This window comes from Mesoplodon densirostris, chromosome 1 (genome assembly GCF_025265405.1).
Source record: "Mesoplodon densirostris isolate mMesDen1 chromosome 1, mMesDen1 primary haplotype, whole genome shotgun sequence".
NCBI classification, from domain to species: Eukaryota; Metazoa; Chordata; class Mammalia; order Artiodactyla; family Ziphiidae; genus Mesoplodon; species Mesoplodon densirostris.
The window spans coordinates 32603000-32623893 of NC_082661.1; the positions used below are offsets into that span (position 1 = coordinate 32603000).

The window sequence follows — 20894 nt, forward strand, 5'->3', positions numbered from 1 at the left end:
GAAACTAAACAAAATAAGGCATGATATGTTCTTAGAGAACTCATGAATAATTGTCACATTCTTTTTTCAATGCTTTCACTGTCTATTTAGTTGTTAGTCTGGAGTGTTGTTGAGAATTGATGACAGACTTATTGGCATGTTGTTTCCAGAATCTACCCTTGCTTTCTGTTTGAAAAATCAGTATTGACATTTGCCACTTTATAACTTTGGTTCTCTTCTTTTTTCCCTCATAAAAAGTATCTGCATTGGTAAGATATTAATTGCATCCCCTTCAGGATTCATAGGTGTGTATTTCCTGTGAGAAGGGTATGCCCTATTGTAATTTTAAAGTAGTGATTTGTGGTAATAGATTTTCAGAGTGTTTTCCAGTCATATAGAATGCTGAGTGGTGGTTTGGTGTACTTAGGCACATTACATTCCTATCTTCAAAGCGGCTCCCTCCTGAGAGAAGTGCTTTTTCAATTGAGCAACCAGGCTCTTTAATTATTTGTGATGTTTGTATTTGCTTACATGCCTGCAAGAGGAATTTCATTAAAATATGACCAACCCAGGCCCTTATTATAGCCTTCCATAATGATGTTTTCTCTTTTACCACAACATTTCTTTTCTAGGTTTTGTATCAGTGTAAGATACTCTTCAAGACTTCTTTGTCAATCCTTCTGAGATACTCAGCTCAAAAATTTCATTTGTTTATATTGGCATTTTTGTCCTTACACACAGACACACACACCATTCACACACAGATGCATGTATATGTGCATACTCTGGTGTACTTAGTGACTTCCTTTGCCAAATAAATGGAAAATTATGCTCTTAAAATTTGTTAAAATATTTTATTTGTTTAATGCCTGCTCTGTGCAGCATACTGAAACAGGCATAGCTGGGGCCAAAAAGGTTATGATCAGTTATAGACGTAGCTCTCAAGACCTAATGGTCTTTTTGAGGAGCTAAGACACTGGTGTGAGGTTGTGTGCGGTGTAGGCCTAGGTGCCATAGGAGATATGGAGAGAAAGCCACGGGACTTCAGTGAAGGGGGCAGGCTGTGTGGTGAGAGGAGTGAGGGTTGGGGAATCAGGGGTTACTCTGGGGGACAGGGTAGAGGCATGGGAAAGATTTTAGGATGGACATGTGAGGTGGGGTTTACTGCACAAACAACAAATCCGGAGGCCAAGGGAGCACAAGGTGTGTGGGAACTGCAGGTGGCTGAGTCTGGTTAGAGTATAGGGAGAGAGGATGGTGGAGAGTGGGGAAAGAGAGAGTTGAACTAAAGTTCAGACTGTAAGGAATCTTTTAAAAGCTTTATATATGGGTAAATGTCATATTGCATATCTCAGAACTTCATACTGCTGTATCGTTAATGACAGTTATCAGTGAATGTCTGATTGTGACAGCAAGGAATTTGGTGGCTTCGCAGAGGTAGCTGTGAGTCCTCCCACGCCACTGTGGCCGTTCGCTGCTGCTCAACCTGGACCTTCCTTTGGTTCTTGCTCTCTCCTCTGTGGCTATAACTTCCTGCTGCCAGTTCTCCTAGCTCCTGCTGTAGTCATCCTTTGTAGTAATCTCTGTCTTAACTCTCCCTGCCTTCTCCTCTGCTCAGCCTCAGTTTTTGCCATTATGAAAACCCTAAATTTCTTGCTGCCTAAAAATGGCCTGGGTAGAAAGAAAATATGTGTGGGAGTCATTGTTGTTCGATACAAAGCAGGTTTCTTCTCCCACTGGGATAGAGAATTTCCCTATCCCTCTTTCATGGGACTTCAGTGTTTCCTGCCATCTTTGGTTTTGTAGTTTTGGGGTGTCCACTCTGGGCTGAGCCATAATAAGCTATTCTCTCTGTTGAGAACTGGGGAAACATGTTGGTGGTGTCTGGAGTTATATGTCAGATTGTTATTCTCGTAGAAACAACATTATAGATGGCTATTAATTATAGTTTGGCTGCAATTTATATTTAAGTTGTTTTAATGAACATTTGGGAAATTTAACATTGTTTCTTGGAGGAAGTTGTATTTCATGTTCTAAATAACCAATATTATAGTACAGGAGAACTTAAAAACAAACATCTGTGCTTTTTGTTGTTGTTAAGATTGATTTCTCTTTTTTTTTTCCCTAGTTGCTTAAGTAGCATACAAAAACAGTTCAGTCCTTTTGATGGACATCTAGAGTGCTTTTCAGATTTTGCTTTGTTTTATTTAGAAACTAATGATCCTAAGCATATTTTTGAAAGGTTTATAAGTTAGAGACCATCTGAATATTATTTTCAGATAGGAGTATTTTTAAAAGCAGTCAAGAGTGGAAATGACTCATCTCCAGGGAACTTTTGGGTAATTTATAAACAGTGATGCCTGCTAGATAGAGGTTTGCCTTTTAATCTTCCGAATTATGAAGAGTCACTGGGATTCCTCATAGAATCTGTGGCCTCCAGTGACTTGCACTTCCAAGAATGTTCAAATGAATATTTATCTCAGAGATCTCATAGCTAGAAATTGTTAGCTCTACTTAGGATCATATTCTTGAGTTTTTGTATAAAGTGAAAACTTTCCTATGTGTTTTAAGCTTTTTCATTTCTGTTTTTAAATCAGTTTATTCATTTTAAAGTTACTTTGTAAATGTTCTGTATGATTTTCTTTATATAAGAGATGCTTTCTTCACTTAGTAAGATAATCTTTGAAAGTAAAGATGATTAAAATTCTTTTATTGTGAAAAATCTTAAACATACACAAAAAAGGAAAGAATTGTATACTGAATCCCTATATATATATATCACCGAGATTCAGCTATTATGAGTAGAAATTTTAACTTCAGGAAATGTTGGCTTTTCTGTGTGTTACTCTTCCTGTAACTATTTTGCCAATGAGTGTACTGATTTGCAATTTTTATTTTATGCAGATGATGTGATGCCAGCCACTTACTGTGAAATTGACTTAGATAAAGAAAAGAGAGATGCATTTGTGTATGCTATCAAAAATCACTACTGGTACCAGATGTACATAGATGACTTACCAATATGGGGTAAGTATTGTATGTGATTTTTAAAGTTTGGGGAATATTTGCATAATAAGCAAGATTTATGTAATGCCTATTCAGGTGATTGTACACTGAATCACTAAATGTGTTTTCACTGTTTTCCACAGAATGATTTTAACATCAATTTTATGGTTTCCTGTTACTTGAAGGGTTTTTGACATTGTCAAACTTTACATGAAAATCCCTGAAAATATAACTTTTATACAGTGTAACTTTTCATATTCAAGAGGTCAAAAGGTGCTTTGAACAATCCGAAATATTCCCCCTCCCTCCATTTTTCTCACATCTTATTTTGACTTATTTTATCAAATAACAATCAAAGGGACTGAATAGGATTTTAAAGTTATATTCTGGCTTTCTCTCATGTGGCACTGTGGTAGTATGGTTTTTAGATATAATAGTCTCCTGAATGACTTGTTTTGCTAGTTCCTATGTTATTTTCCAAAAGTCTATTATGCTTAAAATTTAAAAAACTTTTTAATGTTTTATTTTTTATGTTTTATGTCCTTGTTCATCTGTGTTAATGGAGAGGAACAATGCAGTAGTTAATACCAACTTATTCATAATCCAAACATTGTTTGTGCTGGGCTTGATTAAATTACTTAACATGCAAAGCAAAGCCAGCTATCACAGCCAGCATGTTTGATCACATTTTTCTCTTAATGGCTTGTTGTTGTTGTTTTTGTTTTTTGGTCTTTGGACACTTGTTCTTATATATAAATAATATATAATTAATATTCTAATTCTTAAAGTTATTAGCAGACTACTGTATTCATGAGCAGCAAACTGAAAGACTGAACATATCAGCCCAGAGTTTAATATGGTACTAAGATGGAATTTATAAGAAAGCTAATCTCAAGATATAATTGTATGCATCGTCGTTACTGTGTTACATGTTAATTAGGTATAAATAGTAAGCGTTTCATGTAAATGACTGTAATTAGTATAATAGACATTTCTGTGATTGGCTCTGAAGGTAGTAGGAAGATATGCTGAATATTCACTGAAGACTTCTGAGCCTGTAGTTTTAGGAGAACGCATTAATCTGGGTTTTCTCTTTTTTTGGTGAGAGAGCAAGTCTTTTGCATTGCTTACGGGTTTCATGTCTAGAACCTTAGGTTTTTTCTGTCATTTCTGTGGGCCTCCATGAGCAACATGGCAGCTGTGCTTCCCTGTCTTAACATAAATCTTTTTTAGCTCTGGGTTTCTGCCATGTTTAGGGCAGATACTTTTGGATGTCCTACAATGTCTGAACCATGGGAAACCCTGTCAAAAAAAAATCTTTATCTGGCTTTTCTTGGGATAAAGGTTTCAGAGTCTTTTAAAAGTCATTTAGAGAATACTTTCCTATTTGGTATAATTATGTCTCCACCCTCAGAGTTTTCAGAGTAGATAGGTAAATAAACTTTGGTGAAATTAATTATTAGAAGGATTTTATTATCCCTCTACCACCTCAAACAAAGTGAAATTGTATTCCTTGAACTTGTACCAATTAGAGCAACTTTGGTTAATTAGCAAATAATTCTTAATAAGAAATGATCATTTTCTTCCCACTAATGCTTTTCATGAGTTGCACTGACTGTAGAGGGAAGGCCCAAGGAGTAACTTTTAGAGCCTAAGGCGCTAATGAATATATAGGCTTGGGTAGGGAACATTGGGTAAATAGCTGACAGTATGAGGGCACAAGAGATAGATCCTCAGGTACTACCTACTCCCTTGTCCGGGTCTTCTCCTTCAGTATCCCAAATTGTGATCAAAATGATCATTTTAACTTTTGCCTCATTACCATTTATTTTCAACTCTCCTTTCATTTTGTTGACTTCCCAGAGATAAGTCCAATGCTTGAGGTATAAAGGGGAGGCATTTTAATTTTTGGTACCCACTATACACATATGTGCAGCTTATTAGGAATGCGTTGATCATAGGTTATTAGAGAAAGTACTGGACTAGACCTCTGGAGACCTTGGTTTTAATTTTAGTTTGACCACGAACCTTGAGAACCTTGCCAGATAGTGATATAGTGCTCCCTGAAATTTTGAGATATTAAGGGATATAAACTACACAGTCATGATTATTACAATGAAGGTGATACTAATGACGGAGCATGAACTTTGAGGATCAAATTAGTGATAGGTTATGCTGAGCTGTGCATCACTTTTTTTACCATGATGTGAAAATAGTTTTGTGTTTGCCAAGTAATTAACAAAGAGAAGTCCAGCCTGTACCTTTTCATTGTTCTAACCATGAGGAATAATGGTAGTATTGCTTTTTTATAAAAATGTTTTTTAATGAGCTTTTAGCTTCTAATGTATTTTAAATACTAAGTGATATTACATACCTTGTATGAAGTGTTATTTCTTTTGAAGGTATTGTTGGTGAAGCAGATGAAAATGGGGAAGATTACTATCTTTGGACCTATAAAAAACTTGAAATAGGTTTTAATGGAAATCGAATTGTTGATGTTAATCTAACTAGTGAAGGAAAAGTGAAACTGGTTCCCAATACTAAAATCCAGATGTCATATTCGGTAAGTATTAAAATAATTGTATACAGGAAGCAGTGTTTGTCACTTAATATCAACAATTAAGTATGTTTTACAACTTTAGTAATTGAAATTGTAGCTTGAAATGGGATGCAACAGAATATTATTAATGTATGTAAGTAAGCCTCCTAAAAGCAGGGAGGTTTACTTCAGGTCTGTAGTATTAGATACCTGTTATGCATTGACAGGACCTACCATTTGCTTCAGCAAACTTTACCATTATAACTGGGCAGTTAGCTAACCCAGCCATGTGTTTTCATGGTTACTTTTTAGATTACATTACTCCTTGTTTCTCTTTCCTTTTTACTGTTGCAGATTAAGAGATGATGCCATGTTGAAAATTTCTGGATGAGTATAGTTTACCATATTTTGCTTTATCAGTTGGAATAAGATACTCCTGCAGAGTAAGAGCTTGTCAGAGCCCCTTGCAACTGTCAAGTTAATTCTGTTCTGTTAGGATTAAAAGTAGTGGAAAGAAGAGAAATCCGACGTAGGTAGCCTCTCTCTTTGGTGGTTTTTTTCCAGGTAACTGGAATGAATCCATTGCTAGTAGACAGTTTTGAAAGTTTTTCAAGCTTTGTGCCTAGTGCAAATATTATTTGCATAACCGTAGTTATAAAGAAACATCATTGTAATAAAACTAATGCAATCTAAAGTCAAAGATGTACAGATTCTTATTTTATTTGGTCTGTTTAATTGAGTTATCACGTTTATGAGGTCAGAGAATGTAAGTCAGCAACAGTTAATAGTCCTTGAAAACTGAAATGATCCCTCTAAGTGATAAGTTTTGTTAATGCACAGAGAGGAAAGTTGGCTAGTTTTTTTTATCATGTATTTCAACTTCTCAAATTGGTAGTAACTTTCTGCTATTTCTCTAGTATCTTATTCTAAGTGTGTAAATCTTTTCAAATTTTGCTCAGAGTTTTGTTATCAGATTATTGTTTACTGGCCTTGATTTTCAAATGAAGAAAATTTTTTTCAGGTAAAATGGAAAAAGTCAGATGTAAAATTTGAAGATCGATTTGACAAATACCTTGATCCATCCTTTTTTCAACACAGGGTAGGTAAATTGTGTATTTTAAGACGTTCAGTGTGTGCTTCAATCAGTTAAACAATGAGCATCTGCCACGTATAGGGCACTGTGCTAGGGCTGTGGATCTCAAAGATTTAACTAATGCTGATTTCAGATGTGAGCTGAGAGTCATAAGAGTGTTAGAGAGTTTTAGAGGAGCAGTCAAAAGCTCCCTTCATCATGCCTGGTTTAAACCAGTGAAGAGATACACAAGGAAGAATACAGCATATGGGAAGCCAAGATACCACTTTTATTGCTAATGAGGCTAATACTGGAGAATGTGGCTGTAACTGTGGTCAAGTGGCCTTCTTAATATTGAAACTCAGAATTGGAGAAACTTAACACACTCAGACAGTGCTGGACTGTTTCAAGTTTTTCTACCTAGGCGCCTGTGTGTGTAAAAATTACAGTGTGGAGAAACAGAGCAGAATGTATGCATCCTCTAGGAAGGAATGAATACAGGAGTGGAGTGATACCAGGAGTTTTTGCCAGGGGAAATCCTTCCACATACAAAGAAACACCAAGAATGGAAAGATGCCTCCCACCCCCCCACCTGCAGGTATACACTGGATCTCAGATCCTTAGTCTAGTGGTATTGCTGCTGGTTTTGTACAGATAGCTTTGGTTATTTTTAGCAAAAAACAGATTTTATTTTGGTGGTTCACTCCTTCAAGGATGGACCTGAAAAAACTACAAGGTATAAGGGGATATATCCATTCTTCTGACTTTCTTCCTGACTTGCCTCTTCTCTCTTTTGGACTGAAATCCTGACGTTTATTAGTCACCAATTTTTGAGATGGCTTATAAGTTTTTTTTTGTCTCAGAGTTATATCATTGCAGCCAGTTTCCACCTTTAGACTCCACCAGAACCTGTTACTACTTCTAATCTTCCACGGGGTCCTAGGAGAAGAAAATGAAGCTGTTTGGGGTTTAGCCCCTACTGAAAGATTTAGTGTGCTACTCCTGGAGCTATGGTTCCCTCCCCAACCCTCCCAGGGCTTTTCCTCAGATTCAGCGCTCAGGCAGTCCTGAGCATGGTAGTCCATTTAAAGGTACAGGCACAAATAACTTCAAGTAGCATTTGAGAATATGAGGGCTTCCAACTGACATTCCCTACAGAACACCTAGGTCTACTTGCTTCTAGTCTCATGGGGTAGTGACAGCTTGGTGGAAAGGCTGCCTTTCGGCATTTTCACTAGTAGAACTGTATACCATATATATATTTTTAAACAAATATTAATCGAGCACTTGCTGTGTGTCAAGCACTGTACTCAGTGGAATACATTAGAGAATGAATGTCAAAGATCCATGCCCTCTTGGAGCTTACATACTAGTGGGGGAGACATGCAGTAAACATAATAACTAAAATGTATAGTATGTTGAAAAATGTGTACGTGGAAAAATAAAAAAGAGCAGTTGGGTAAGAGTGCTGTGGGTAGAGCAAGTTGTAGTTTTGAGTACGGAGGACAGGGTAAGCCTCTGAGATGGACTTTTGAGCAAAAGCGTGAAGGAGTTGAAGGAAGTAAGGAATGTGGCCATCTGGAGAAAGAGTATTCCAGGCAGAAGCAACACCATGGCAAGGCCTGTTAGGTGGGAACGTGCTTGGTGTGCTTGAGGAACAGCAAGGAGGCCCGTATGGCTGGGGCAGAGCAAGGGGACGAGAAGCAGGAGATGAAGTCCGAGAGGCAGCAGGAGCCAGATCATCCATGGCTGCTTTAAGGACTTGAAATGCAAAGGGGGCAGGATAGTGTTTTCAGCAGGGTAATGGCAGATCTGACTTCTTTTTAAAAAGGGTCTTTCAGGTTGTGATGTTGAAAATGGGTTGTGTGGGAAACGGGGAGTAGCAGGGTTACCACTGGAGAGGCTGTCGCATTAATGCAGATAAGAAGTAAATGTGGGGCTTCCCTGGTGGCGCAGTGGTTGAGAGTCCGCCTGCCGATGCAGGGGACGCGGGTGCGTGGCCCGGTCCGGGAAGATCCCACATGCCACGGGGCGGCTGGGCCCGTGAGCCTTGGCCGCTGAGCCTGCGCGTCCGGAGCCTGTGCTCCGCAACGGGAGAGGCCACAACAGTGAGAGGCCCGCGTACCGCAAAAAAAAAAAAAAAGAAGTAAATGTGGCTCAGACCAAGGCATAGCAGTGGAGGTGGCGAGAAGATGCCAGATTGTGAACGTATTTTGAAGGTAGAGCCAGCAAGATTTCCTGATGGATAGAAAGATAAAGAAGGTTTGAGAAAGACTCCACAGTTTTTGGCCTGAGCATCTATCAGAGTGGAGCTGCTGTCAGTGGGGTGGAAAAGCTGTATTTGGAGAGATGGAGGGGAAGATCAGAGTACTGTTTGGGACATGGTGGTTTTGAAGTGTCTGTAAGATATCCAGACAGAGATAATGACCAGCTAGTTGGATATATCAATCTGGAGTTCAAAAGAGAGGCCTACAAATTTTGTAGCCATTGGCATCTAAATAGTATTTAAAGCTGTGAGACTGAATGCAATACCAAGGAAGAGTATGTACAAATAGAAGAGGACTAAGGACTGAGCCCTGGGAGCAGTCGTGTAAGTTCAGGGAGAAAAGGAGAAACCAGCTAAGGGCCCTGAGGAGATATTGGTAAGGCATGGGGCGAAAAAAAGATTGTATGGTACCTTGGAAGCCAAGAGAGGAAAGTCTGTCACAGAGGATAGAAAGATTAGTTCTGAATTGTTGCTGATGGGTCAGGTAAGATGAGTACTGAAAGTACCTGTTGATTCATCTGGGGTCGTCAGTGAACTTGACAAAGAGCAGGTTTGGTGTAGTGGTGGGGCAAAATCTCAACAGAGCTGGTCTAAGAGGGAGTGGGAGGAGAGGAATTGGAGGCAGCAAGTTTGCTACTAAAGGGAGTGCAGAAATGGTGTAGTAGCCGGTAGGAAAGATGGAATCAGGAGGGGGGTGGGGTTTGTTTTGGGTTTTTTTTTTTTTTTTGAAATGTAAGAAAAATATGTTTGTTATGTTGATGGGGTTCAGTAGAGAGTACAAAACTGATGATTCAGGAGATGGGGGAGAATTACTGAAGCATTTTCCTTGAGTAGGCAGGAGTGGATGGGATCTACTGTGTAAGAGTTGGGATTGTTTCTAATACAGTGACTACAAACCCAGACTTAGGAGCCCCAGCTGGATACAGACTGTCTCTGCCATTTACTGTAACTGTGGTCAGATGACTCAGTTGTTCAGCTTCTTTTCAGTAGTGAAGCAGGGGTTATACACCTTGCAGAGTTGTTGTGAACTTCCATTTGACAGTGTATGTAAAGCACCTGGTTCAGGTGCTCAGGAAGAGGCAGCCCTGGTGGTATAGTTAGTTAATCTCCAGTGTTGTAACATTTATGACCAACCTGGGGTGCTGCTTTCGGAGTAGCAACACTAGGGGTGCGGAAGTCAGCAGTTCGTAGGGTTAGTAACCCCTCTGTGACAGCTCATTATTTTATTGTTTTAAAGAAATATTTCCCTTGGTAAACAATTTCAGAATCATACAACATTTTATAATTTGGGGGATAAAGGAATATTATAAAATGTCAGGTTATTAGTAGTACATTATAATCTGTATTAGTTTAATGTTTGTATCTTAGATTAGAAGATAGAGAGCTTTGCTAGAAATTTTTGCATTTTGGGGTGTATCTTTCTTATTACTAAGTAGTAACTATATAAACCTTCAAAAATTTGATAAATTGACTGAAAAGAGATATGAGTTATATATATATGTATATATATATATGTGTATGTATGTAAATTTTTTTCTCTCTTGTCCTTTTCTGGGTCATTAATTTCCCAGAGTAGAAACAAAATCAAACCTTTGGAAAAGCCTATTATTATAGCCTGCATTTATAAATCTTAAGTGATACTTTTGTGATAAATTTATACAACCCTTTTTGGTAAATATTTCAAAATATAATGCATTCATTATATCCTTTATAATTTCAATAGGTATTTAATAAATAAATTGTTGAATGAAGGAAGAAATGACCTTATGAAGAGGCAGAGGCAGTTGACTGCCCCTTGTTTTTCAGGGGAAGCCATAGTTTATCAGTTGCCTGAAGCCTCGGGGTGGATAACAGCCAGTACTGCTTTTCACTTTAGTGCACATGCTCAGCATGTTAGCCCAAGTTAAAATCTAATTAAAATCCTAATTGTACAGAACAGTACCTCCTTTATGTTAAATATTCTATGTATCTGTAGATGTTTAGAGCAGGAGAATATCTGTGAATAATTAAAATATGTGTATGAGAGGTTTTATGGAGGACAGGGGTTTTGAGTTGGGTTTTAAATTGCAGATAGAATTTACAAAGGTAGATAGAAGTGGATCCAATGTGAGAAGAAATTCTGAGAAGGATACAGAGGTGGAAGTGAATAAGCTGTACTTTTGGGTCATTGAGGAACGGTAGGCCTGATTGGAATATAAGATACAGAGGATGGGCCTCCCTGGTGGCGCAGTGGTTAAGAGTCCGCCTGCCGATGCAGGGGATACGGGTTCGTGCCCCGGTCTGGGAGGATCCCATATGCCGCGGAGCGGCTGGGCCCGTGAGCCATGGCCGCTGGGCCTGCGCATCCGGAGCCTGTGCTCCGCAACGGGAGAGGCCACAACAGTGAGAGGCCCGCATACCGCAAAAAGAAAAAAAAAAAAAAAAAAAAAAAAAAAAAAAGATACAGAGGAAAGAAAGGTTGGCTAGTTAAGCTGAGGTGGCCGTCTTACAAGGGGTACAGAATATTAGGGAAAATAGTTTAGGTTTGTTATGTGAGAAGACAGGGAATGTCACTGTAAGTTTTAGAATAGAGAAGTGATATATGAACATGATGTTTCAGAAAGATTGCTGGATAAGCTTTTGTCGGATAGATTGAAAGGAAGGAGAAAGAACAAACATAAAGGTCGTCAACTAGGAGGCCGTTAGAGCTATCAGGTATGAGGTGATGGCATGGAAATAGAGAGGAAGGGAAAAATAAATGAAATTGAGAGAGAAGAGAAATTTTGGAACTATCCATAAGGAAATTTTGGGAATTAAAATATAAAGGAATTGCTGGACAGTGCCACAGACAGTTAAAGTCAGATGTACTGAATCTGGACATAATTTTGTGACAAATGCGTGGGTAAAATCTAAGTCAAGAGCCTTGTGGGGGGCTTCCCTGGTGGCACAGTGGTTGAGAGTCCACCTGCCGATGCAGGGGACACGGGTTCGTGCCCTGGTCCGGGAGGATCCCACATGCCGTGGAGCGGCTGGGCCCGTGAGCCATGGCCACTGAGCCTGCGTGTCTGGAGCCTGTGCTCCACAGCGGGAGAGGCCACAACAGTGAGAGGCCCGCGTACCGCAAAAAAAAAAAAAAAAAAGAGCCTTGGGGGCATTGAGAAACTATAGGGTACCTCAGAGTTCTCTGTACCATGGATAGCTGCTTTGGAGAGGAGTGCATGATGGTGGCGGCAGGGTGAAGAGGATGAACTGGAAGCAAGTGAAGCAGGTCATTCAAGAAGGTGGCCTAAGTTCATGGCGGGCAGCTATGATGGTTTAGTCTTATAATTTTAAAGAGGTTTTCAGGTTGTTGCTTAGTTAGAGGGAAGGGAACTAAAATTTATTGAGTATTTACTGCTCTGCGCCAGTCACGGTGCCGTACAGTTTATATATGTATTAAACCATACAAATCACTTACGATATAGTATTATTTCCTTCATTTTTGATGTAAGAAAACTGGGGTCAGGGCCTGTGTTAAAACTCAGACCTGTTTGACTCCAAAACCCATGTTCTTTCTCTCTAATGCTGAATAGCATATTCCGTGTGGCCAAATTGTATTTTATTTGTACAATAAATTTGATTGTGATAATCCGTGTAAACAGTATCATACTTTTAATGCATCTAAAGCTTACTGGAAAGAAAGCCAATCCCTTTGATTACTCTTTCCCAGTATATCTTAGTTTTGGCTTTTCATGTAAAAGTTTTTAGAAGACTTTTGTGGGGTTTTTTTTGCATTAACATCCCATTGTCCTCATGAAACCTATGAATTTTGTAACTGGTATTTCAAGTAAGTAATATTTTATTTTCTGTTATTTTAGATTCACTGGTTTTCAATTTTCAACTCCTTCATGATGGTTATCTTCTTGGTGGGCTTAGTTTCAATGATTTTAATGAGAACTTTAAGAAAAGATTATGCCCGGTACAGTAAAGAAGAAGAAATGGATGACATGGTAAGCAAACATTTTACATTGTATTTTTAAAATAATTTAACTCAGTGTTATTGAATGTTGGAAACAAGTCCATAATCCTGAGGTCAGATAAGCTTTAGAATTCAGAATTTTCAGGTTTTAGAAAGGTCGAAAGCTCCCTGAGGGGTCTCTAACCAAATATTTTAATGTTTTTACATGCCCTGATTACATGTCCTATAATCAAATATATTAATGTGTTTTCAGCAAAACATGAATGTTCACCCTAAGTGGGATAAATAAACAGTATAAATAACCTCTTGTTAGTTCGCTCCAAGATTTGCCACCAAATAAGGATATGTCAAACTTGTGAGGCAGACTTTTCACTTTTCAGAGCTTTTGATTTCAGAATTGCAGCTAGGAGGTCGTAGACTTGTATTGGTATCTTTCTAATGCTGTTAAGTATTGCATAAAATTAAGGGAGTAGGTGGAAGGATTGATTTACATTTAGTTTAGTAGGTTCAAAGGGGAGGGTTGTTTCTAAATTATTTTTACTAAATTGTAGAACAGTGTCGTAAATGAGCAAAAGTGGTGTTTTTTTGTTTTTAATTTTTTTGGCTGCACTGTGTGGCTTGCAGGATCTTAGTTCTTGACCAGGGATTGAACCCGTGCCCTAAGCAGTGGAAGCTTGGAGTCCTAACCACTGGACTGCCAGGGAATGTTAATGGCTATTCTTTTTTTTTTTTTTTTCTAATTGAAGTGTGGTTAATTTACAATGTTGTGTTGGTTTCAAGTGTACAGCAGTGATTCAGTTGTTAATGGCTACTCTGTGTAGATATGCTCCATCATTAAATAAGTTTGGAAAACAGTTAAACAAACTAAAATTTTAATATGCTCATGTGTATTGTGAAGTATCAGAGGGTAGATGAAATATTTGGTGCCTCTCAAACATAGCTGACCAGGACCCCCCTACCCAGCCCCCGCCAAGGCCAAAAAAGCCACGAAGATTATCTTGAGGGACTGATATTTCTTAAGAAACACTGTTTTGGATACTTGCTTACTTGGGTTGAAAAGGCAAAATTGAATCCTTTTTAAAAATGCTATAGACAGTTAAATGATATTTAACTATTTGATATATTCCCTGTGTATTTTCTTAGGCTCCAGGCTATAAGGGAGATTTCTGCATTGCTAGGCCATCTAGTACTGGTTTTAATCTTCTTCAGTTTTGCTCTCCACCTGGCCCCCACTCATATGTGAGCCTTAGTCATGATGTAAAGGTCAAGAGTAGTGTCTGAATGTAACATTCAGAGAGCCATTGGGCTTTTCTCCCAGTTTGACCATTTCTTTTTGCGCCTAGACCTTTTCTTTTTCCATTCTTTGAGATTCTCTGAGTACAACCAGGATCCACCTTCCTGAGCCTCAGTAATATTACAACACTTTAACATTGTAAGTTATTAAGGCAGAAATTATTTTAAATTTGAACAAATGTCTTTTCTTGGTATTTTGAAACCCTTTTAATACCTTTAAATTTGTAGTGAGGGAACTTACGACAGTAATTGTAAATTTTTACCTATTTTATGTATTTTAATTTCATTCTGAATTATTTTCTTTTCTCTCAACATATATATGTATATAGGATAGAGACCTAGGAGATGAGTATGGATGGAAGCAGGTGCATGGAGATGTATTTAGACCATCAAGTCACCCGCTGATATTTTCCTCTCTCATTGGTTCTGGATGTCAGATATTTGCTGTGTCTCTCATTGTTATTATTGTTGCAATGATAGAAGATTTGTATACAGAGTAAGTTCATGTGCTTAACTTTATTACTTTTTTGTTGTTCTTGAATAGTTTTAATAATTGGAACCTTTAAGTCAATCATAATTAAATATTTGCTGATTTCAATTATCTTAGAATTTAAATAGCCTAAATATCATTATTGCAAACAAATTAAATAATGAGCAGTATTCTTTAGCTGTAAGTATATTTTTCTGTTATATCCTAAAATTATTAGCCTTACTGAACATGTTGGTTGGTTATAAAGGTTATATTCCATTAGAGGTATGAGCAGAATTAGTTATAAATCAGAGTTGTTTGACAAAGTGAATAGGCACTTTCTTGAAATCTGAAGATCCAATTAGGTCTTCATAAGAAACGCACAAGGATTACACATTTACTGAGTTAGTACTTCACATCTGCCTCCAAAACTTGTAGACTCTACAGACAGAAGAAAGCATTGTAAATAACAGTAAAAAGAGTGGTGGAAAAGGCACATGAGGTTAGAAAAACAATTGGATGACTTCTTATCCTATCTTTACATGGTTTTCTGGTACATTTTTTCTTTGAAAACTGAACCAGTTGCAAGAAATTCTTTTTTTTTGATAAATTTATTTATTTTTGGATGCGTTGGGTCTTTGTTGCTGCGCGCGTCTCTCTCTAGGTGTGGCGAGAGGGGGCTACCCTTCGTTGCGGTGCACGGGCTTCTCACTGCGGTGGCTTCTCTTATTGCAGAGCATGGACTCTAGGCGCATGGGCTTCAGTAGTTGTGGCAGACGGGCTCCGTAGTTGTGGCTCGCGGGCTCTAGAGTACAGGCTCAGTAGTTGTGGCGTATGGGCTTAATTGCTCTGCAGCATGTGGAATCTTCCCAGACCAGGGCTCGAACCCGTGTCCCCTGCATGGGCAGGCGGATTCTTAACCACTGCGCCACCAGAGAAGTCCTGCAAGAAATTCTTGATGTGAGGCCTTTGGATCATAAGGAAAAGTTGTACATTCACCAAGATCTCAAGTCCCTATTTAGTAGCCCTATAACCTGTGCTCAGAGAACCATGACCTCAGCAAAGCAAACATGCTCTGAGCCTGGGGTATAGATGCCACCCCATTAAGTCCTCAGTCAGAATGACACTTGTCCCCAGTTACATCTCGTACCTCTGTTTCAGTTCATGATGCCTTCTTGCTTAAATGTGCTTGGCATTTGGTGGACAAGCAGTAAATTGTTTTGCTGAAAGCATGGCTCTTTAGTTGTATATTAAATATTTAACTATACAAAATTGCTGTTTCTTCCACTGGACAGTAAGCTCCTTGAGAGCAAGGACTGGGTCTTATCTTTGCATTCTGAGAGTACCTCAAGAACTTTGTATATGCAAGGTACTCAATCAGTGCTTGTTGAACTGCAGTGAATGTGTATTAATCAACAAAGTTATTTCTCTGTAGTTTCTGTCATATTTCTTTAATATAACCTTTGTAATTTATTTACCACATAAACCTTAAAATAATTAGCCAAAACCTAAACTTCAGTGTTCTGGTAGGTAGTTCTTATTTTAGGATATAATATATTTCAAATGAAATCCCAAATTCAAGAAAAGCATTTCAAATCTTTCAAGAAGTCATGCTTTACATTAAATACTGGATTAAATGCATCACTACGGAATTGACACTGACTGTATAGTCACAGTCTTTTTTTCTTGAAGTTTTGAATTTTATTTATTTTTTATACAGCACGTTCTTATTAGTTACCCATTTTATACATATTAGTGTATATATGTTAGTCCCAGTCTCCCAATTCATCCCACCACCATCACCACCCCCCACCACTTTCCCCCCTTGGTGTCCAGATGTTTGTTCTCTACATCTGTGTCTCTATTTCTGCCCTGCAAACTGGTTCATCTGTGCCATTTTTCTAGGTTCCACATATATGTGTTAATATACGATATTTGTTGTTCTCTTTCTGACTTACTTCACTCTGTATGACAGTCTTTAGATCCATCCATGTCTCTACAAATGACCCCATTTCGTTCCTTTTTATGGCTGAGTAATATTCCATTGTATATATGTACCACATCTTCTTTATCCATTCGTCTGTCAGTGGGCATTTAGGTTGCTTCCATGACCTGGCTATTGTAAATAGTGCTGCAGTGAACATTGGGGTAGTAATTCTTTTTGAATTATGGTTTTCTCTGGGTATATGCCCAGTAGTGGGATTGCTGGGTCATATGGTAGTTCTATTTTTAGTTTTTTAAGGAGCCACCATACTGTTCTCCATAGTGGCTGTATCAATTTACATTCCCACCAACAGTGCAAGAGGGTTCCCTTTTCTCCACACCCCCTCCAGCATTTGTTGTTTGTAGATTTTCTGATGATGCCCATTCTAACTGGTGTGAGGTGATACCTCATTGTAGTTTTGATTTGCATTTCTCTAATAATTAGTGATGTTGAGCAGCTTTTCATGTGCTTCTTGGCCATCTGTATGTCTTCTTTGGAGTAGTCACAGTCTTATAAGTTAGTAGTGGGTAACCTCTTCTAGAATCCAAGTTTTTGCTTTGTTCCTTCTCAAATGTTAGGGTTACAGTGTTGGCAGTTCATTTTTTAATTCCAAAGCTGTTCTGCTTATAGACCTTCAGCAGCTTTTAGAAATAAGAAACCGCATCTAATAGATGGTATTAGTAGGCAAGTCATGCATTGTTATTTTAGCCTGTCATTATTATCGATAGTTGTTCTACGTTGTGCTTATTTGAAGTGAACATACTTAATCATTTACATGGTAAGTACTACAGCTGTGAGTATTATTATATCAGTATTATTATGATATCAAAATGACTAACATTATTGAGGTTCCGTGTTAGGAGCTTTATGCTCATTAGCTCATTTAATCCTCACGTCAGCCCCATAAAGGGACTATTCTTATCTCCATCCCACAGATGAGAAGAGTAAAGCTCAGGGAGGTTAAGTAATTTGAGTAAGATCACACAGCTGTTAGTAAAGGGTGTTAGTAAGCTGGGATTTGAACCTAGGCACTCTTACTCCAGAACGTGTCTCTTAATTTTCTGGGCTGTAGAAATGAAGATAGAGATAGTAAAAATGCAAAGAGGTGAGAAAATGAAAAACTTGCACATAAAGTTTGTAAGACTCACTCCAGAGTAGGAATCTAAAGGATTCTAGAGGATAAAAAGCAGATAATGTAACGTGAAAATTACTTTGCTCAATGATGGTCATAGCAGTCAGGGAAGAAAAAAATATTTAGATAGGTAGAGGATCAGCATCAATGTAGGGATGCCAGTTAGTGTGATAGTAACCCTTGGGAAGGCGTGGTGCTTGAGAAGGTATGGCTGAGTCTGGTAAAATGCAGCTGCTGTGTTGAAACTTGCTTTATAGTGGTGAGATGGCAAGTGTAGGTGAAGCAGCTACTTAGATATCACCCTCTCCCTCCCACCCCCAGTCTTGGAGAGATGAACGAGGAGGACAGTTCCCCACTTCAGCAGATTTTTTCAGTGTAGATGAAAATGGTCTATTTTGGGTAGAAAATACCCATAAAATATTTATGAACAAAGAGGTACAAGGGTATGTCTGATTTTTAAAACTGTAACTTACACTCACACTTCCATTTAGTGGAAATGTCTCTGGGGACTACAAACTTAACCCGCTGGTAGTCATTTTGGACTCTCAGTCACATGAGCAGCCTTTTTGAACTCTCTGTCAGTGGCCACACACCCAGTTATAAACAGAATGGATCAATTTGTTAATGATAGTCTGGAAGAAATACGTTAGTACCTGTAGTGTTTAATTGGATACTTGAAAAAACAAATCTGGTTTTTATTTTTTATTTTTATTTATTTATTTATTTGATTTTTTAACATCTTTATTGGAGTATAATTGCTTTACAATGGTGTGTTAGTTTCTGCTTTATAACATAGTGATTCAGCTATACATATACATATATCCCCATATCTCCTCCCTCTTGCGTCTCCCTCCCACCCTCCCTATCCCACCCTTCTAGGTGGTCACAAAGCACTGAGCTGATCCCCCTGTGTTATGTGGCTGCTTCCCACTAGCTATCTGTTTTACATTTGGTAGTATATATAAGTCCATGCCACTCTCTCACTTCATCCCAGCTTACCCTTCCCCCTCCCTGTGTCCTCAAGTCCACTCTCTACATCTACATCTTTATTTCTGTCCTGCCCCTAGTTTCTTCAGAACCATTTTTTTTAAGAGTCCATATATATGTGTTAGCATACGGTATTTATTTTTCTTTTTCTGATTTACTTCACTCTGTATGACAGTCTCTGGGTCCATCCACCTCACTACAAATAGTTCCATTTCATTTCTTTTTATGGCTGAGTAATATTCCATTGTATATATGTGTCACCACGTCTTCTTTATCCATTCATCTGTTGGTGGACACTTAAGTTGCTTCCATGTCCTGGCTATTGTAAATAGAGCTGCAATGAACATTGTGGTACATGACTCTTTCTGAATTATGATTTTCTCAGGGTATATGCCCAGTAGTGGGATTGCTGGGTCGTATGGTAGTTCTGTTTTTAGTCTTTTAAGAAACCTCCATACTGTTCTCCATAGTGGCTGTATCAATTTACATTCCCACCAACAGTACAGGAGGGTTCCCTTTTCTCCACACCCTCTACAGTATTTATTGTTTGTAGATTTTTTGATGATGGCCATTGTGACTGGTGTAAGGTGATACCTCATTGTAATTTTGATTTATATTTCTCTAATGGTTAGTGATGTTGAGCATCCTTTCATGTGTTTTTTGTCAATCTGTGTATATTCTTTGGAGAAATGTCTGTTTAGGTCTTCTGCCCATTTTTGGATTGGGTCGTTTGTTTTTTTGATACTGAGCTGCATGAACTGCTTGTAAATTTTGAAGATTAATCCTTTGTCAGTTGCTTCATTTGCAAATATTTTCTCCCATTCTGAGGGTTGTCTTTTTGTCTTGTTCATGGTTTCCTTTGCTGTACAAAAGCTTTTAAGTTTGACTAGGTCCCATTTGTTTATTTTTGTTTTTATTTCCATTTCTCTAGGAGGTGGGTCAAAAAGGATCTTGCTGTGATTTATGTCATAGAGTGTTCTGCCTATGTTTTCCCCTAAGAGTTTGATAGTGTCTGGCCTTACATTTAGGTCTTTATTCCATTTTGAGTTTGTTTTTGTGTATGGTGTTAGGGAGTGTTCCAATTTCATTCTTTTACACGTAGCTGTCTAGTTTTCCCAGCATCGCTTATTGAAGAGGCTGTCTTTTCTCCATTGTATATTCTTGCCTCTTTTATCAAAAATAAGGTGACCATATGTGTGTGGGGTTATCTCTGGGCTTTCTATTCTGTTCCATTGATCTATATTTCTCTTTCTGTGCTAGTACCATACTGTCTTTATTATTGTAGCTTTGTAGTATACTCTGAAGTCAGGGAGGCTGATTCTTCCAGCTCCATTTTTCTTTCTCATGATTGCTTTGGCTGTTTGGGTTATTTTGTGTCATCTTCACAATGTTGATTCTTCACATCCAAGAACATGGTATACCTCTCCATCTATTTGTATCATCTTTAATTTCTTTCATCAGTGTCTTACAGTTTTCTGCATACAGGTCTTTTTTCTCCTTAGGTAGGTTTATTCCTAGATATTTTATTCCTTTTGTTGCAATGGCAAATGGGAGTGTTTCCTTAATTTCTCTTTCAGAGTTTTCATCCTTAGTGTATAGGAATGCAGGAGATTTCTGTGTGTTAATTTTGTATCCTGCTTCTTTACCAAATTCATTGATCAGCTCTAGTAGTTTTCTGGTAGCATCTTTAGGATTCTCTATGAATAGTATCATGTCATCTGCAACTGGTGACAGTCTTACTTCTTCTTTTCTGATTTGGATTCCTTTTATTCCTTTTTCTTCTCTGATTGCTGTGGCTAAAACTTCCAAAACTATGTTGAATAACAGTGGTGAGAGTGGACAGCCTTGTCTTGTTCCTGATCTTAGAGGAAATGGTTTCAGTTTTTCACCATTGAGAATGATGTTGGCTGTGGGCAAATCTGGTTTTTAAACTGATTGGTACTGAGAGATCCACAGTCTTCTAAACATGGGAATGACAGACTTTTATATTATGCCACACTTGTATTTAGCTATATATTGATGCAATTAAATATTGCAGTGTTTTAACTTATGTATCTTCTTTAAGAAATGGAACATAATTGTTTGTACGGAAGAGTGGTACATGTTTCAAGACTGTATGATGCCTTTGTAGGTGGACAATGGAATGTAATAATAATTATTATCCAGAAGGTGGTTAATGTTTGAAAGTTGTATATCCTTCCAGTGCACACATTAGTGTGATACTCTTGTA

At 38.1% G+C, this 20894-nt stretch overlaps 1 protein-coding gene across 1 annotated transcript in view; it reads left to right on the plus strand.

Moving 5' to 3' along the window:
- TM9SF3 (transmembrane 9 superfamily member 3) overlaps positions 1-20894 on the plus strand; it is a 75584-nt gene that overhangs the window by 15591 nt on the left and 39099 nt on the right. Inside the window, exons 3-7 of the mRNA XM_060101583.1 lie at positions 2884-3006; positions 5388-5548; positions 6546-6623; positions 12699-12830; positions 14422-14588. Of these exons, the coding sequence (XP_059957566.1) occupies positions 2884-3006; positions 5388-5548; positions 6546-6623; positions 12699-12830; positions 14422-14588 (661 nt within the window). The remainder of the gene's footprint in view (positions 1-2883; positions 3007-5387; positions 5549-6545; positions 6624-12698; positions 12831-14421; positions 14589-20894) is intronic.